A 19,769-nucleotide genomic window follows, 5' to 3' on the forward strand; every position below is an offset into this window, starting at 1 on the left:
ATATAAAGAGACAGGTGAAGAGCAGATGCATGAAGAATATAAGACATGGGCCAGGAGAGTGACTAATATGGTAAGGAAGGCAAAACTGGAAATATGAGAAGAGATTGGCCCTAAGATCCAAATAAAATTCTGGGGAATTTTTTTAGCTATGTGGCCAGTAGGAGGAGAAATGATTGTGGAAGAATGACATTGTAGGATAAAAATGGGAATAGAGTGACTGATGCAGAGGACATAGTGAAATTGTTCAATGAACACGTTATTGGAGTATTTCATCCAGGAGGAGTCAGTTTTAATGCTAGAGGGATTGGGCAGGTTCGAGGCTTAGAGGTACAGGAGGAAAGTGTGTTTCAAATACTGAGTACTCTGGATGGATGTCAGTAAAGCTGTGGGACTAGATGGTATTTCACCACAAGTTTTGAGAGAATGTGCTAAGGAAATGACAGCTCCTTTGACCTGTCTTTTCAATGAAAGGCTGGCTACAGGAAAGGTGCCCAGGGAATGGAAGGAAGGTAAGATGACGCCATTGCATAAGGGCAGTAGCAGACTGGAAGTGTCTAATTATAGGCCAGTTTGTGTGTGTCATCAGTAGTTGTTAAGATCTTGGAGAAATTAGTTAGGGGCCATATACAACATTGAGCAGATGAGAGTAATGTTATCTCTGAGAGTTAACATAGATTTGTGAGGGTGCACTCTTGTTTTAGTAATATGCTAGCCTTTTATAATAAAGTTACTAGAGCAGTAGACGAGGCAACGCCACATACTGCCTTTTTTTGGACTTAGCGAAAGCATTTGATAGGGTGCCACATGATAAGCTGATATTTAAGTTGCAGCACATGGGTTTGGATGTCAGGTTAGTCAAATGGATTCAAGATTGGCTGTCCGATAGGCATCAGAGTTGTGTATGGTGGGGCAGTTTCAAGAAGGCAGAGGGTTACAAGTGGGGTCCCACAGGGACCAGTACTGGGACCTATATTGTTTAACCTTTAAATCAATGACAGTGTCAGTGGATTGCAGGGGGATATTCGGCTGTTTGCAGATGATGTGAAGCTGAGAAGGGTTATTAGTAATAGTGCAGATGTGGTAGTCATGCAAGAGGATTTGAATAAGCTAGACATATGGGCAAATGAATGGGGTTATCGGTTTAACGACGCTGATGGTTTAATCAGTTTAATGGACACGAAGTTTGGGACACATCGATGGGAAGCTGCATACTCTATTGGAGGAGATATACTGGAGGAAGTAGGGAATATGGGGTTGATGATTGATAGAAACCTGAAATTCAAGGGACATATTGCAAAGGTGGTGAAGGTAACACACATAATGAGAAGGATGCTGACCTGCATCCTTCTCATTATGTGTGTATACATCATTCTGTTGTATAAGATCCTGATCAGACCACACTTAGGCTATTGTTCTCAGATTCGGTCCCCAGGATTTGAAGAGGATAAATCAACTGTGGAAAGGGTACAGAGGCAGATAACAAACACAGTTTCAAGACTGTACAATGTTAGTTATGAGGATCAGCTGAAGGAATGTGGACTGCTGAGTTTAGTGGATAGAAGAAGGACAGGTGATATGATTGAGACTTTTAAACTGTTGAGAGATGGTTACAGGGTTGACACTGGGGGATTTCTTGCGCTTGGTTGAACAGCAGGAAGGAGTCGTGACAAGGGACCATCCCTGGAAGTTACGAAAGGAAACTGAGCTATAGAGTGAGGAGTGGTTTCTTTGCATGGAGGGTTGTTGAACCATGGAATGCATTGACTGATAGAATGAGACCGAGAACGGTCAATGAGTTTAAGGAGTGGTATGATAGACTTTGTTTCCTATGAGGGACCTCCCATGATGAGTCTTGATAGACTTGTTTCCTAGGAAGGATCTCCTACGATGAGTCCTTTGACTCCTTGGAGGCCTAAATAATAATCATACAGCTGGGAAGAGTGATATGACAGGGGATGGATGTACCATGGATAGATTTATTGTAGGCAGAAAAGGATAAAAAACCATTCAGTAACTAGGTGACCATAGTGTCAAGGATGATAAGGATTAGTAGAGATAGATAATGATTTTGTTTTCAGTGGGGAAAGAGATCCTTGGGCACTGCCTGTTGAGGTGTGTTAACATCAACATGAAACATACCAGTACACTCTGGTATAAAAATCTCACTGAAGTCATTTAATTTGGGAATCTTTGTTTCTTGATTAACTTCAAAGGAATTAAAAAACAGCACCTCTCAAATAATCTATTATGTATCAAGATTATTGTTGTTATTATTATAATAGGTAACTCCAAGGAATCCTTTGATTTATCGAGGGAGACCCTAAACATCATGTCAAGAACTATCCAACATTTGCCCACTATATATATCATACTTTGCTTTCAACTCGTTCACAGTCATGGTACTCAAAACAGACTCTGGCAACCTATTCCACTCATTTACCACTCTCCAAACAAAAAAACCTAGTTCTAACACCCTTCCTAACTACACTCTTGCTCATTTTCAAATGGAGAGCCTCTAGTTCTTCCACCACACCTGTTCTGAAAAATTTCCCCTGAATTATTCTCGTAAAAACCCTTCAGTAATATGTATGTCTCAATCATATAACCCCCTTTTCCACCTACCAACCAGTTTCTGTAATCCACAAATCTTCAACCTGTTCTCGTAAGATTCATTCCATAGACCTGCTATTATCTTGGTCACTTTCCTCTGGATCCTCTCCACCTCAACACAAAGAAACCCTGGCACACAGATCTCTGTGTAGTAGTCAAGATGGGGGTCTTATAAGGCTTGATAAAGAGGAACAATAACCTGCTTGTCTCTGCTCGTCAAAGTATTCTTCAGTAACCAAGTGATCTGATGAGCTGTTTAAGCCACTTTTGCTATGTGTCCCCTAAACTTCAACTCCTTATCCACTAACTCTCCCAAGTCTCAAGCTTTGTCAATTTCCTGGAGTACAGTTCCAATGTGGTACACAGCTAGTAATCTTTTCATTCCAAAATGCATAACCTTACACTTTGCCACATTAAATTGATATGCATTCTCCTTTGCCTGGTCTGCCAATCTATCCAAATTATCCTGAAAATTTTGACATCTGTATTAATTATTGCCCTACCTAACTTTGCATCATCAGCAAATAACTGAACAGTTATTTATGGACAACTCCAAGGAGTCCTTTGATTCATTGAGGGTGTCCCTAAACATGTCACGAACTCTCAGATCCTTTCATGTATCATTAACGAACAAATTAAACAGTATAGGTCCAAGTGGTATACAGCTAGTAATCTTTTCACTCCAAAATGAATAACCTTACACTTTGCCACATTAAACTGATATGCATTCTCCTTTGCCTGGTCTGCCAATCTATCCAAATTATCCTGAAAATTTTGACCTCTGTATTAATTATTGCCCTACCTAACTTTGCATCATCAGCAAGTAACAGAACAGTTATTTATGGACAACACCAAGGAGTCCTTAGATCCTTTCCTATATCATTAACGAACAAATTAAAAACAGTAGAGGTCCAAGAACAGAACCCTGTGGTATGCCACTAGTCATTTTTGGACTAATCTTTTATTAATATTGTAAAAACACCCTGCAGTAATATGTATGTCTCAATCATATAACCCCTTTTCCTGAATAAACTACTCTGATATCTCACCATCATCCACCCTCCTATCCATCTCATCAATCCATATCCATCTCCGCATGTGCAGCAGTTTACTGATTAGAATTCCATGTAGTATCTTGTCAAAGTCCAGCAGTATATCTGTAAACCTTTATCCAACTCAGCTGCCACTGCACTATAAAATTTGAACAAGTTTTTATTACCCTTCACAAAACCATACTGCCCTCACACAGTATCCATTTCCATCTATCAATTACTGTATTTTGCTCTTGATCAACTTCTCCAATATTTTGACAACTGATACGATGATCGGTTGGTAATTTGCTACATTGGTCTTGGAGCCTCTTTTATGCAATGGAATTATTTTCCCCTTTTTCCACCCCCTCGAGACTAACCCTGAGCTGAGAGACTTAGATTAAAGAATATGGTCGAGGGCACTGACAATTCCCTCACCGCTTCATGTAAAACTCAAGCTTGTATACCATCCAATCCCACAACTGTATTCTCATTAAGGTTCTGTAATATGCTATGCACCTCCATTTCATTTACCTCAGTTCCCATATAAGCATTTGGCTCTCCTGTTTCTACAATATCACTACCTGGATGATGTACTCTTGCAAAGTGTTCACTTAGTAATTCTACTATTCTGCCTGATTCAGTTACCTCCCTACCATAAGCATTCCTTAAAATCATTCTGGCATACATGTTCTTTCTTTTACTTGCAGCATATCAAAAGAACTTTGAGATTCTCTGTGGCCTGCATTGCTAACTTCTTTTCATAATCTGCTTTTCCCACTTGATTTACTCTCCTGACTCTAGGTATTCAGTCTACCATTACTCCCTCAAACATTCCTTTACCACTTTTTATGCGCTATCAACATCGAGCCATTGCAGTTTTACATGCCATGGCACCAACCCAAGCAATCTCCTAAGCTGGTCGATACCTACCAGCCCTGTAATTCCACATATACCCCCCTTCTAAACTGAAAATTCCACACATTTAGCCACCTTCCAGGTCCAGACCATATGATCACTCTCACCAATTGGCAGCAACATGGTCATATTGTTTACAGACAAATTCTCAAATGCAATTACTAGATCTAGCACTCTGAAATCTTTAGTGTATTCCATCACATGCTGTCTCAAGTAATTATTCCTTAGTAACAGCATAAATTCCATTTCCTTTTCTCGCGTGTCCTTCCAATCTATGTTCCCAAAGCTGAAATTCCCCCCATAATTACCTGCCTTTCACTCACTGAGTTTATCTGCTGATGCATACTATCCCCATCATCTTTTCCATTCCCCTGGTCTATAGCAGCATCCAACTCAATGTGTTGTTCATTCTGCTGGCTTCTATCTCACACTAAATAGCCTAAAATGTGCTATTTTCACTGTCCAGCAGTTGAACGTCTACTCTTTGGTTGCAGTTCATCGGTTGTCATCAATAACAACTCCTCCCCCCCATTCTTTTCTCTCTCTATCCTACCTGAACACACTATACCCTTCATTCTATCCTACTAACTATATCATCTTCTGTTAGGCATGTCAGCCAATAACCTATGGCCAAGATGAGCCCCAATATCAAAAATTCCTCCTGCTTGTTCTGAATTCTCTTGGCATTAGTGTACATAAGTGCAAAAGCCCCTTAGGTGGGCCATTATCCTGACGCTTTATACTAACTATCCCATTCTAGCTTGTTACCAGTGGTAACAACTTAGGCATACTATACACATTTTTACATTCAACTGCCTCACTGATATCTGCATATTCACACAAGAGCTTACCCCACTAAAAGCTCTATCCCTAATCCTGCTAATCCACTTTCACTTCATTCAACATTCTTTGTCTCTAAACAAGTCCATTCAGATGCAAACTATCCTTCTCGTATAAGTCGTTTCACCCATCAAACTCACTCCACACCATTCCACCTGCATAACCTATGCATCAAATCATTCACTATTATGGCTATTCTTCTCCCCTCTACTCTATACTGTGGTAACAGGTGTTATTTTCTGAATAAATGTTAATCATTGCAATGCAGTATAAATTATGTTGCTGGATTTAAATAAGCATCTAAAGAGCAAAAAAATATTTTGTACAAAACAAAGAACACAGCAAAATTAAAACAGTTCAAAATTGTAATAAAAAAATAAGAACCTAGAATCCTACTGTGTGCAGGATATAGAAGTTTGCTGTCGCTGTTAGACTGAAGATGGTTTTAAAATAACATTTACGAGATGTTGGATATAAAATACAACAAAACAAGTATGGTCATTTTCAGCCAAGGACTGCTAATCCATAGCAGTCCACTAATCACTGGACTGCTATGTCTCATGTTCCATGATAATTGCTTTTCTGCTCCACACATGTGGTTTGAATCCAATAAAATAAATATTTTGATAATTTTGTAAATATGGTATTATGAATTAAACAGATTTATGTATTGAATAATTTTAAGTAAAATGATGAGATAAATTATAGTCTGAGGTCAGTAGAATTATTCACAATGTAAGTTGGCAATGACATTTGGAAAGATGTTTAGCTTTATTTATTTTGGATTATATCCATTTAGTAACTGTTTCTTTGATAATATAATAATTGTTGTGTTTCTTTAATAACATAATAATTGTTGTTAAAAATTTTATTTTGCCATATATTTGAGATGGATGGCGAGCAAATTTTGCATTATAAAATCTTCAGTATCCAGAGCACACAAGATTTGTTCTTCTGAAGAATCTAAAACAAGAACTGGAAATTATCAAAGAAACAACCTTACTAAATGGATATAATCCAAAAATAATTCAGAAAATAATTAACTACTCTCCTATAAATCAACCAGACAAAGAAACCCACAGCCTATACCATATATTAAATATTAAAGGCATATCTGAACACATGACAAAAATTATGAAAAAATATCAACTCACTGCTGCCTAGAAACCCAACCACATTCACAACTTGCTACCTTCTCCAAACTCTCACCAATGATGCTACCTGGCATATACCAAGTACTATTTCATGTAATTTAATTAGTTTTAATTTCAGCCCATTAGCTTTAGTTCATGAACAAGTGAACTGTACATGTAGAAAGATTCCAATTTCAACATACGTGCTACTGTTTTTGAATTCAATTCTATCATTTGATAACTGTGCAGATGATGTCTTATGATACATAAGACAAAATATTTACATAATAAAAAAGTTATTAACTGTGGCCTAGGTGTGATTCTAATAGCTATGGATACTCCACAGGTTTCACTATATAAGAAAGTCAAGTTGAGTATTCCCTCTGATTAAAGGAACATTTAAACTAGAATGCATGGATAAGGAAGAGTGCCCATTAATCAACAGATATAAACATGATGTATTCACATTTTGTATAACACTATTACCTGATGTCCAATCTCACATTCTCATGGTGCACCCTTTTAGGTATCCCTGGATACTAAACGAATGAGGATGGGCAGGCAATTTTTAGATTTAGCCAACCAAATTGTATTCTTATTGGCTTAAACCACAAATAAAATGGTAAAATATGACAGAATTTCATGCCAGCTGGAATGTCGCCTGGTAAAACAAGGCTCCGTCATTTTTTCCAGGGAACCAGAGCAAACAGCGAAAAGTCAGCTACTGGAACAAATCGTAAAACACACCTCAACTCAACATAAGAATTCAAGATGAGTACTATCAACATAAGATTGAACAGCAAAGAAATGGGGCTGGCTGAGGAAATGGATAACTACCAAAGCAAAATAGAGTTAATGAAACACTGTTGAGATCTTTCTAAGCAATAAATACAAAATGTTATTCAGGCAATAACAAATCAAGGAAAAGAAGGAGTAGCTATAGTATTCAACAGAAAATACGAGGCTAATCTTATCGAATGACAGACAATATCAAGTAGAGTGATGTGGGCAAATATCAGAATGGGGAACTGGACAATCACACTTATTTGTGTCTATGGTCATCACACAGAAGATTCTACTAAGCCAGAAGTGGACGAATTTTTTCAGGCTTAAGAGAAAGCAACTGACACAATGAAAACAAAAAAGTTGGTCCTTGTTGGGGATGTAAATAGCAGAGTAGGAAATGATTGTCGGACATACAAAAATATTTTGGAAAAATTTGGAGAAAAAAGCAAAGCTAATAATAATGGCAAATACCTGTTTAATTTCTGCTCAAGACATGGACTGTTTATTACTAACACCATGTTCCAACATAAAAATGTACACAAATTCACATGGAGAGAAGATGCAAAGAATAAGAAAAGATACACTGACTGTGTAATTGTTGATATTTTCTCTCTTGTGCAGGACACTAGAGTGTAGAGAGGATTAAAAATCGGAAGTGATCAGCATTTCGTCTTGAACAGAATAAAATTGAATTTCATATTGAAAAGAAGAACATCTAAGAAAGTTTTAAAGTGAATAAAAGTTGAGCAGCTCTCATATGTGAACTGTAGACTAAAATACACAAACATTATTCAAGAAAAAATGAAAGAGTTCAAGAACAGGAACCAAACTTTGGAGACAGTGGCAAGCCCTGAAGAAAACATTTATTGATTCAGCCAGAGAGGCATATGGTGAGTTGGCTGCAAGCAGTAGTTAAATTCTAAATGAATAAATTCAGTTCCAGGGCCCTATACAAAATAATTAATTGTATTTACCGTTGAATGGTATCCACAGAAGCGCCAAACCTCCCCGTCCCTTTCATCATGCGTTTGTAATCAGACGACTGTTGATATTGACTTTATATATACATTTAAAACTGTAAACAGTTGTTACACAAAACAGGAAAATGTTCCTACAAAATAATCAATTGTATTTACCTTCGAATGAGATCCAATGGTCGAGTGTCCAAGTCAGCAAATCTTTACTTTTGTTCAGCGTATTAATATTATCACATTGCAAATGATGGGAATTTTGTGTTTCTGTCGATTCATTACAGACCTCTCTCTCTTCAGAAACTACACACAAACTGTCATTACAAATTCATTTTGTATTATCTCAGTAATCAGAGCTATTTTTCCGTTTAAAGACAGTCCCAATGTACTTATCCATAGTTGAAATGCGGTATTTACTCAAATATAACTCGCACCCCTGATTTTACTTTTTGAAAAACGAAATTAAAAAGTTTCACATATACCTCGCACATGAAAAAAAGCTTAAATGCATTCAGGTCGGGCGATAGTAACCTGCTTGCAGCAGTAAACAACACAACCTCCCCCATTGCCACTATACTGCAGAGGCAAGAAAAACAAGCACTTTCATTTTATTATGTCAGTGAATAAGGTATGAGCAGTCTTTGTAATATATTTCTCAACAAATAGTGCAATTAGAGACAACTGGGATAAAAACGACACTAATGAATGAATCTCATGTCCCTTCATACAGAAACTATGCTGTCTAGACTCAAGCAAAACCATGTTGCACTGGCAAATACAGTATCTAACTAAAAACTATTGTTATTAATTAGATATGTGCGAGTTCGATTTCCACAAGGCAACAATAAAATTCAACCGAACGTGATAAAATTCGTAAACGTGTTAAAACTAAGAAATATATGTATATATAGTGAATATTGTTATGGCAGTTTCACATATGGAATTCGGTTGAAGACAGTTAGCATTTCAACTCAATTGTCGGCTATGCTTTTATATTTTGGTTACCCAATCTTTTGTTAATGCCACACCAATCATATGCACGTCTTAATAACCAGTCTTTGCTGTCTGTTTCATGTTAGGCTTAATTACAATAGAGTGAGAAAATTCACAAAACAGAAAAATGTTCCAGGTCATCATCAAATTCCTGCCATGTACCCTCAAGGGGTGTACAGGATATGACAGTACTACACGAAAAAATTACATCATTACTAACTTCCTATCTACAATTTTCCTCCAAATCAGTCTGTTACTTGTCCAGACTCCAACATTATCAGATCTTATATTTCTATCGTCTAAGGCACTTTGTACCATATCAATCCACCTATATCTTGGTCTTCCTCTGGGTCGTTTTCCTGCCAACCAGGCAGAGAACACTTGTTTTGCTAATCTTTCCTCTCCCATTCTATTTAAGTGACCATACCACCTGAGATTAGCTCTGCTAACGCATTCCTGGATGCTGACAATGTCAAGTTCTTTCCTAATATCCTCATTTTTAATATGATATTGCCATTGATGCCATCTGTTCACACCTCTAATCTTTCTCAGGACTCTCATATCTGCAGTCTCTAGTCTTTGGTTAAGTGTTTTACTTCTGACCCAGCTCTCAGATCCATAAGTTAAAATTGGTTTGAACACTGTCGTGTATACAACTAATTTGGTGTTCCGACTAATTTCTCTCTTATTCCATATGAATTTATTCAATTGACTTCCCACCATACCAGCTTTGCTAATTCTGTTGTCTATTTCTATATTTAATTTATCATCTTCAGTAAAAATCATGCCTAAGTAGCTGAAATGTTTCACTTGTTCCACAGGTTCTCCATTCACAACACAGTTGACATTTTCAATGATTCTGCCTATTTTCATTGTCTTTTTATTGCTGACCTTCATACCATATCTATTACAACAGCTATTCAATTTAGTCAGAGAATCTTGCAGACTTGTAGCGGATTTATTTAGAAGTATAACATCATCCGCATAAAGCAAAGAGCTGACATTAACATCTCCAATTTTGATATCAGGTTTAATACCACTTTCCTTCATAATGTGATCCATATAGATAATGAATAACAGAGGGGATAATGTACATCCTTGTCTGACACCAGATTTAACATTAAACCATCTTCCTGTACTTCAATTCTAACTGCTGCCTTACAACTCAAATAAAGACTAAGTATTGCTTGATATAATGCCCCATCGACACCATATAACTGCAGCGTATTGAATAACTTCTCTCTTGGCACCTTGTCATATGCCTTTTCCAAATCGACAAAACTTAAATACAGATCTTTGTTATATTCCCATGCTTTCTCGACTATTTGTCGTAAAGTGAAGATCTGATCCTGACAGCCTCTATTTGGGCTGAATCCAGCTTGTTCTTCACCAAGCTTTTCTTCCACAATTCTTCTTAACCGTTTCTCAAGTATACTTGCATAGATCTTGCCAGGAACACTCAGTAGGGAAATACCTCTGTAATTTTCACATTCAGTTTTATTTCCCTTTTTATATATGGGTACTATGAGAGCTCTACTCCAATCATCGGGAATTTGTCCCTCTGTCCAGGCTTTCTGAACTATGCAGTGCAGCCACTATAATACTTTTATACCACCATACTTCAGCATTTCTGGTCAAATATCATCTACTCCTGCTACCTTTCCACATTTCAAGCCTTTGATGGCTTTTTCTACTTCAAGTATGGATATGTATTCCTGACTGCATGCCTGGTCAGTGTTTTTTTTTTTTTTTATCACTGTGCTGTCATCACTACTTGTTTCATTTAGCAGTTTTTCAAAGTAATTGCTCCATACGTCAAGGATATCTTTTACTCCTGATTTCATGTCACCTTTATCATCTCTAACTCCTTTTACAGCACTCTTTCCTCCATTCCTAAGCTTCTTCAACAACCTCCAGAATATTTTGCCACCTTCTTGATATTTATTTTCTATATTCTTGCCAAAGTCCACCCATGACTTTTGTTTAGCTAGTTTTGCACACTGTTTAGCTTTCTTACATTTGTCTCTGTATTCTGTAAGAGACAAAGCTGACTTATTTGACAGGAACTTTTGATATGCTTTCTTCTTTTCCTTCACTGCCTCTAACTTTTTGTGTCCACCAGGGAGTTCTGATTTTTTTATCCTTGCACACAACCTCACCACGTGTCTCTCTGGCAAAATCAATGTTTTCTTCAGAGTTTGCCACTGAATCTCCAAGGTTTGATTCCTGTTCTCAAACTCTTTCATTTTCTTTTCAATAAGCTTTGTGTATTTTAGTCTACAGTTCACATCTGAGAGCTGCTCAAATTTTATTCGCTTTAAAACTTTCTTACATGTTATTCTTTTCAATATGAAATTCAATTTTATCCTGCTCAAGACTAAATAGTGATCACTTCCAATTTCAAATCCTCTGTACACTCTAGTGTCCTGCACCAGGGAGAAAACATCACTATCAACAATAACATAGTCAATGAGACTTTTCTTATTCCTAGCCTCTTCTCTCCATGTGAATTTGTGCACATTTTTATGTTGGAACATGGTGTTAGTAATAACCAGTCTGTGTCCTGAGCAGAAATCCAACAGATATTTGCCATTATTATTAGCTCTGCTCTTTTCTCCAAATTTTCCCAAAATATTTTTGTATGTCTCACAATCATTTCCTACTCTACTATTTAGATCCCCAACAAGGACCAACTTCTCCTTTTTCATTATGTCAGTTGCTTTTTCTAAAGCATCAAAAAATTCCTCCACTTCTACCTTAGTAGAACCTTCTGTGGGACCATAGGCACAAATAAGTCTCATTGTCCAGTTCCCCATTCTCATATTTGCCCACATTACTCTACTTGAGACTGACTGCCATTCAAGAAGATTAGCCTCGTATTTTGTGTTGAATACTATGGCTACTCCTTTTCCTTGATTGTCATTGCCTGAATATAACATTTTGTATTTATTGCTCAGAAAGATCTCACCAAATGTTCCAGGTCCAGTGCATAAAAATGTTTTGGGATCGGCCCCAGAGAGCCCCGGCTGAATTTAACCAATACCTGCAAGGATAGAAAAATCAGAACTCCATAGTGGACATTGGAAGTTAAAGAGGCAGTGAAGTAAACGAAGAAAGCATATCAAAAATTCCTGACAAGTAAATCAGCTTGTGCTCTTAGAAAATACAGAGACAAATGTAAAAAAGCTAAACACCACAAAACTCGCTAAACAAAAGTCATGCGAAGACTTTAGTAAGAACATAGAAAATAAATATCAAAAAGGTGGCAAGATATTCTGGAGGTTGTTAAAGCTCAAAAATTGAGGAAAGAGTGCTGTAAAAGGAATTAGAGATAATAAAGATGATGAAAAACTAGAGAAAAAGTTATCCTTGAAGTATGGAGTAATTACTTTGAAAAATTGCTAAATGAAACAAGCAGTGACAGCACAGTGGTAATAAACACTCAACAGACATGCAATCAGGAATGCATATCCATACTTGAAGTAGAAAAAGCCATCAAAAGGTTGAAATGGAAGGGCAGCAGGAGTAGACTATATTCAACCAGAAATGCTCAAGTATGCAGGTTTAAAAGTCTTGCAGCAGCTGCACTACATAGTTCAGGAGGCCTGGACAGGGGGATGAATTCCAGATGATTGGAGCAGAGCTTTCACAATCTACCCTATACATAAAATAAGCCTTTTTATGTCACATATATATGTCACATTTTGAAACTCAGGGGCTACCCCGAGTGTCGAGCCTTTAAAATTCAAGGAGAACCAGCCTACCAGTCCAGAACTTAGGGGTTGAGTGCCACAGAGGCATAGCCCCCTTAGTACCCATATACAAAAAGGGGAAGTAAAACTGAAGGTGAGAATTAGAGGTATTTCCCTACCTAGTAAGATTTATATACAAATATACTTCAGAAACAGCTGAGAAGGCTTGTGGAAGGAAGCTTGGTGAAGAACAAGCTGAATTCTGGCCAAATAGTGGATGGCAGGATCAGATTTTCACTTTAATAGTTGAGAAATCATGAGAATATAACAAAAGATCTGTATTTACGTTTCGTGGACCTGCAAAAGGCATATGACAAGGTACCAAGAGAAAAGCTATTCAAAACACTACAGTTATCTGGTATCAATGGGGCATTATATGAAGCAATACTTAGTCTTTACTTTGAGTTGTAAGTCGGCAGTTAGAATTGAAGGAATTACAGGAAGATATTTTCATGTTAAATCTGGTGTCAGACAAGGATGTACATTTCCCCCCCCCCCCCATTCATTATTTATATTGATCACATTATGAAGGAAAGCAGTATTAAACCTAATGTCAAAATTTGAGATGTTAATCTCAGCTCTTTACTTCATGCAGAAGATGTTATATTAATACTTTTAAATTAATCTAGTACAAGTCTGCAAGATTCCCTGACTAAATTGAATAACTGTTGTAATAAATTTAGTATGAAAATCAGAAATAACAAGACAAAGACAATGTCTTTGTCTTGTTATTTCTTGTTGACGTTGAAAATATCAACTGCATCATGAATGGAGAACCTACAGAACAAGTACAACATTTCAGTTACTTCGGCACAACTTTTAGTGAAGATGCCAAATTAAATATTGAAATAGACAACAGAATCAACCAAAGCAGTATGGCAGGAAGTCAACTGAATACATTTATATGGAATAACAGTGAAATTTGTAAAAACATTATACATGACAGTGTTCAAACCAATTTGAACTTATGGAGCTGGGTTAGAAATAAAAACACTTGACCAAAGACTAGATACCACAAATATGCGAATCCTTAGAAAGATTAGGGGTTTGAACAGATGGCATCAATGGCAATATCATATTAAAAACAAGGATATTAGGAAAGAACTTGGCATTGTTAGCATAGCTAATCTCAGGTGATATGGTCACTTAAATAGAATGGAAGAGAAAAGATTAGCAAAACAAGTGTTCTCTGCCAGGTTGGCAGGAAAAAGACCCAGGAGAAGACAAGATATAGGTAGATCGATATAGTAAAAATTGTCTTAGAAGACAGAAATATAAGATCTGATAATGTTGACGTCTTGACAGATAACAGATTGATAGGAAGTTAGTAATGATGCAAGTTCTTCATGTAGTACTATCACATATCCTGTACACCCCCTTAAAGGTACGTGTCAGGAATGTGATGATGAGATAATATGTAACATGAATGCTGTAGTAAGCGCGAGATACCACATTTGCAGTGCACATGCTTCAATCCATTTAAATATAACTATGAATCAAACCAGTGGTTTTTCAACCAAGTATATAGAAATTTTTAAGGCAATTTCGTGCCTTTTAAAAGGAACTATTTTCAGTACTAAATTTTATTTGGAAACAACTAGTTTAAGCATTTTTAGTTGTCCTAAAGTCACCACTGTTGTAACTGCATGGATTGCGACCTTAAGTGTTACCAAACATGACTGACCTTCACTGATCTGAACCCTAATGAACATCTGTGGGATGAAATTGAGCATCAGGTGACATCAAAGGACATCCATCCCACAACAGTCCAGGACCTCATTACCATTCTTCCTGAACATATATAATGATGTCTCAGACCACTGAATTCCTGCTGTCCAAAATTTCCAATGATCACTATCATACACCCGTGAAAGCATGTCCCATAGGTTTGCTGCAGTCATCGCAGTGAAAGGAGGTCTTACATCTCATTAAGGTGGGCACCATGGCCGTTTGTTCCTCACACTATAGTGTCCATTGCCTTCTTTCCAAGCAGTGTAGACGGCATGAATAATCAGAAAACAATTCTTTAACATTTAGCTAATATGTTGATTTAAAAAAAAAAAAGAGAGACATGACACTTAAGTATTGTCAAGTCATTTTTAATTTTCATTACTGTTGTAGTCAATATATGCCTCTTTTTTTTTGTCTCCTATTTGAATGTCTTCTCATCAATATTTGTAATTTTAAAAGTTTATTTTTCACTTGGTTAGACTATAATAAATTAAGTTTAATCCTTTATCCAAGTGTGAGCAAACAAAGTTTGCACCTGAAAGTATCTTCAGTACTGGGGTAAGGTGGTACAACGCCGGGCAACTCGCTGCAAAGGTGGAGCAAGCTAACTTCACTCCTATCTCATTATCTCCCATAATGCAAAAGACATTTTGCAGATGTATAATGTTATGCATTAAGGGAAGAGCCACTACCCAGACTAGTTTCGACCTTTATTGATGTCTCTTCAGTGGGAGCCAGGCCCAAGTGGTCTACCTATAGGTAGAGATGACCTTGCTAATGCTTCTGCCTGGTATCTCCACTTGGACCTGGCTCCCACTGAAGAGACCTCAATAAAGGTTGAAACTAGTCTGGATAGTGGTCCTTCCCTTAATGCATAACATTAGACATATCCGCAAGGAGATGTGTTTTGCATTATGGGAGATACTGAGATAGGAGTGATGTTAGCTTGCTCCACCTTTGCAACAAGTTGCCTGATGTTGTACTACCTTACCCCAGTCCTGAAGATACTTTCAGGTGCAAACGTTGTTTTCTCACACTTGGATAAAGGATTAAACTAAATTTATTATTTGTAATTTTAGTACTTAAAATCAGATTTTATCCCAGACCTATATAACATACTATCATTGGCTCTCACTGATGAGACATCAAATGAAGGGTCAAAAGCAGTCTGGGTAGTGGCTCTTCCCATAATGCATAGCATTACACATACCCAAAAGGGTACATGATTTGCATTGTGAGATATTATGGTAATTAATGTGAAGTCATTAGCCTCTATATACAAGTAGCCTAGTTGTGAAGATACTTCACGTGCACATTTTGTTTGCTTACACTTAGGTGAAGGATTAAACAAGAATATAATTCCTCGGTATCTTTAATTTAATGCTAAATTACGGTTTTCATTATTCAAGAAAGGCACTGCCTATCTTAGTATAGTAATGAATAATTAAATACCAGAAACAAGAAAAAGATTTTGGCCTTTATAATTCTGTATGAAGTCTACTTACCAAAAAATTTATTTTTAATGTGAAAAGGAATTAAGTACAGTGGAATTATGCTTCACTCTCATTTTGAAACTGATGATCCAAAAGGACGAGTTTTGAATTATCAGATACTAAGGTAATTAATGTATTAGGTATTAATTAATATATACCAGACTTAAGAACTAATTAAAAAATAAAACTCACTTCTATAGCTAACTTTAACTAAAATAAGTCCTTGAAAGAAACAATGAACATACCTTACTACTTGTACCACGTCAGGAATACTCCTCAACATTTCTTCTAGTGAGCGATACCCCATTTCGACAAATGGAATTGGACGCCCAACTAAAAGTTTATATTCTTCTGTAAATAAAGAATATTATTTATTATATAGAAAATGAACCCTAATTAATATTATTATGAAGACTTCCATAGAGTTAACAGACTCATCACAAGAAGTCTTATTCAAGCAACAAAAGTTCTGTCATACAGTACCTTAAACTTCAATGCTAAAAAGGTGCTTAAGAGGTTCTTCTCTGGATAACCACAATAATTTCATGATTGCAATGTCTAGGGCTAAAAGTCTGAAATCTAGATTACTGACAAAACTGACATTATGGTTACCATAATGTGAAGTACATCAAACTTAAGGTAAGTCTGATCTACAGCAACCAAATACTCCGCTTACACCTTCAAGTTTGCAGGCTGGTCATTGGCCCTGGATATATCTCCTAACCAACAAGCATTAGACCATCATAACAGGAGCAGACTAAGACGAGGATTAAGGTCCATCCACACTTTGCAGCAAAAAAAATAATCCTAGTGCTTCTCAGTATCACTAGATAGACTTCCACTGAAAACTATGGATTCCAGAGCAGACAGTTTTACTTTTCTCCCTGTCTTCCTTCTGCAATATATCAAGTTTTCACAATTACAGTAGACACCATGGAGTGACCCAACATTTCTTTTTGATGGTACAGCTTTAAAACAGTTATTCTGCAGATCTGCTGCTGTTGTGTCCCAATTTACAATTATTAGGCTTTCAACTATCCTTACATGTGAAACTATTTGTCTTTATCCAAATCTTATCTATATACAAGATATCACCCAAATACAAATATTCAAGCTTCTTCTCCCCTTAGTGTCCCTAAATATTTTATACTGCACCTTTCAGGACATTTAGTTTAAGATATAAAATTCAAAAAAAAAAAGAGCAATTACCAAAATATGTCTGAGGGCGAAACTAATATGCAGTCGTGACCTTTATCTTTATCTCGTGACTTAACAAAATCCCCCCCCCCCACATGATTAGGTTCATACGTTGTTACAAGTGGTGCATTGAGCGGCAATCTCAGACAACTGTATTTTCAATGAACAAAAGTTTATTGAACTCTTAAACATGATACAATTCATTCTTTATCAAATATAACTCAATCTAACAGATAAGCTTTGGTGTTGATGGTTATTCATGACTTATTTTTCATGGTATTAACAACACCACAAACACTTTTATCAACAAAGACGTTTCATTAACGCTTATATTTCGCCGATTTTTAACTCAGCATCATCAGAGCACAACACACTTGTAAACGCGACAGTGAGTGAGTGAAACAATATAATTGTAAAAGACAAAAGATCTAAAGTCCTATTTTTTGGCACCCTCTAACGAGAAAAAAAAAAAAGCAGTTATCCAGGAGTTTTTCTTAGGATAACCGTCACCCAAAGTTTTGGCAAATTAATGCAACCATATCTGTTAAGGTTGGGAGAATTCTTCAAAGCCATTGCTGACTCAAAAAATAATCTTTCAGATATATAACGACTCCTAAATAGCACATTCGTTTTCCTCCATCTAATCCTGTGTTAAGGAGTGTCCAAAGCGTGGCCTGCCAGTCCCGACTTGCCATAGTAATAGTAGCGAATGTATCTTTCATATTCTTCCAGGCAGATGTTCACTGATCTTCCTGTTTGTCCATAATAGGCCAAGTCACAGTCACACGGAACTTCATACACTCCTGGGTGTGCTAAAGGGTGAAGTTTATCCTTAGGCGAGCATATCAGAGTTGCCAGCTTGACGTGAGGTTTGAAAGTGGTGCGAAGACCATGTTTCATCAATACTTTGGCTATCTTTTCCGATGTACCTCTGATATAGGGAATAGAAATGGTCATGTTGTATTCTTGTGTATTAGGGGAGGGCAGAGTAATGGGCCTATGTAGTATTTTATCTATTTTGTAGGGATTGTAGCTGTTGGCTAAGAATGTATGGCGCAGGTATTGGAGGTCAGTGGGCAGAGCTGTATCGTTAGAACAAATGGCTCTGGCTCTGTGTGTAAGTGTTTTTAAAATGCCATATTGTTGGACTGGATGATGATGTGATTGTTTATGTAGGTATCTTCCTGTGTCTGTAGGCTTTCTGTAAATAGAAAAAGATAGTGATCCATCTGAAAGGCGGGTGACTGATGTGTCAAGAAAAAGTAGAAAGAGAATCTTCACTTCACAGTAGAAAAAAAATCAAATAACTGTTTACCATTTCTTGACACATTAGTCACCTGCCTTTCAGATGGATCACCATCTTTTTCTATCTACAGAAAGCCTACACACACACACAGAAAGATACCTACATAAACAATCACATCATCATCATCCAGTCCAACAGTATGGCATTTTAAAAACACTTGCACACAGAGCCATTTGTTCTAAGGATACAGCTCTGACCATTGAACTCCAATACCTGCGCCATACGTTCTTAGCTAACGGCTACAATCCTTACAAAATAGATAAAATACTACATAGGCCCATTACTCTGCCCTTCCCTAATACACAAGAATACAACATGACTATTTCTATTCCCTATATCAGAGGTACATCGGAAAAGATAGCCAAAGTATTGTTGAAACATGGCCTTCGCACCACTTTCAAACCTCGTGTCAAGCTGGCAACTCTGATCCACTCGTCTAAGGATAAACTTCACCCTTTAGCACACCCAGGAGTGTATGAAGTTCTGTGTGACTGTGACTTGGCCTATTATGGGCAAACAGGAAGATCAGTGAACATCTGCCTGGAAGAACATGAAAGATACATTCGCTACTATTACTATGGCAAGTCGGGACTGGCAGACCATGCTTTGGATGTTCCTTCACACAGGATTAGATGGAGGAAAACGAATGTGCTATTTAGGAGTCGTTATAGATCTGAAAGATTATTTTTTGAGTCAGCAATGGCTTCGAAGAATTCTCCCAACCTTAACAAATATGGTTGCATTAATTTGCCAAAAATTTGGGAGACGGTTATCCTAAGAAAAACTCTTGGATAACTGCTTTATTTTTTTTTTTCCTCGTTAGAAGGCGCCAAAAAATAGGACTTTAGATCTTTTGTCTTTTACAATTATATTGTTTCACTCACTCACTGTCGTGTTTACAAGTGTGTTGTGCTCTGATGATGCCGAGTTGAAAATCAGCAAAATATAAGCGCTAATAAAACATCTTTGTTGATAAAAGTGTTTCTGGTGTTGTTAATACCGTGAAAA

The 19,769-nt window shown here is 36.9% G+C and overlaps 1 protein-coding gene across 4 annotated transcripts in view; it reads right to left on the reverse strand.

Annotated features, from left to right (window-relative positions):
* Positions 1–19,769, reverse strand: part of LOC150094641 (tudor domain-containing protein 7-like) — a 624,604-nt gene that overhangs the window by 539,682 nt on the left and 65,153 nt on the right. For all 4 annotated transcript variants that reach the window (XM_090410991.1, XM_090410989.1, XM_090410990.1 and 1 more), the window contains exon 3: positions 16,504–16,609. In XM_090410991.1, the coding sequence (XP_090267117.1) occupies positions 16,504–16,609 (106 nt within the window). The remainder of the gene's footprint in view (positions 1–16,503; positions 16,610–19,769) is intronic.

Source organism: Typopeltis vanoorti, chromosome 21 (genome assembly GCF_054136105.1).
Source record: "Typopeltis vanoorti isolate ZY-2024b chromosome 21, IOZ_Tvanoo_1.0, whole genome shotgun sequence".
Lineage (NCBI taxonomy): Eukaryota > Metazoa > Arthropoda > Arachnida > Uropygi > Thelyphonidae > Typopeltis > Typopeltis vanoorti.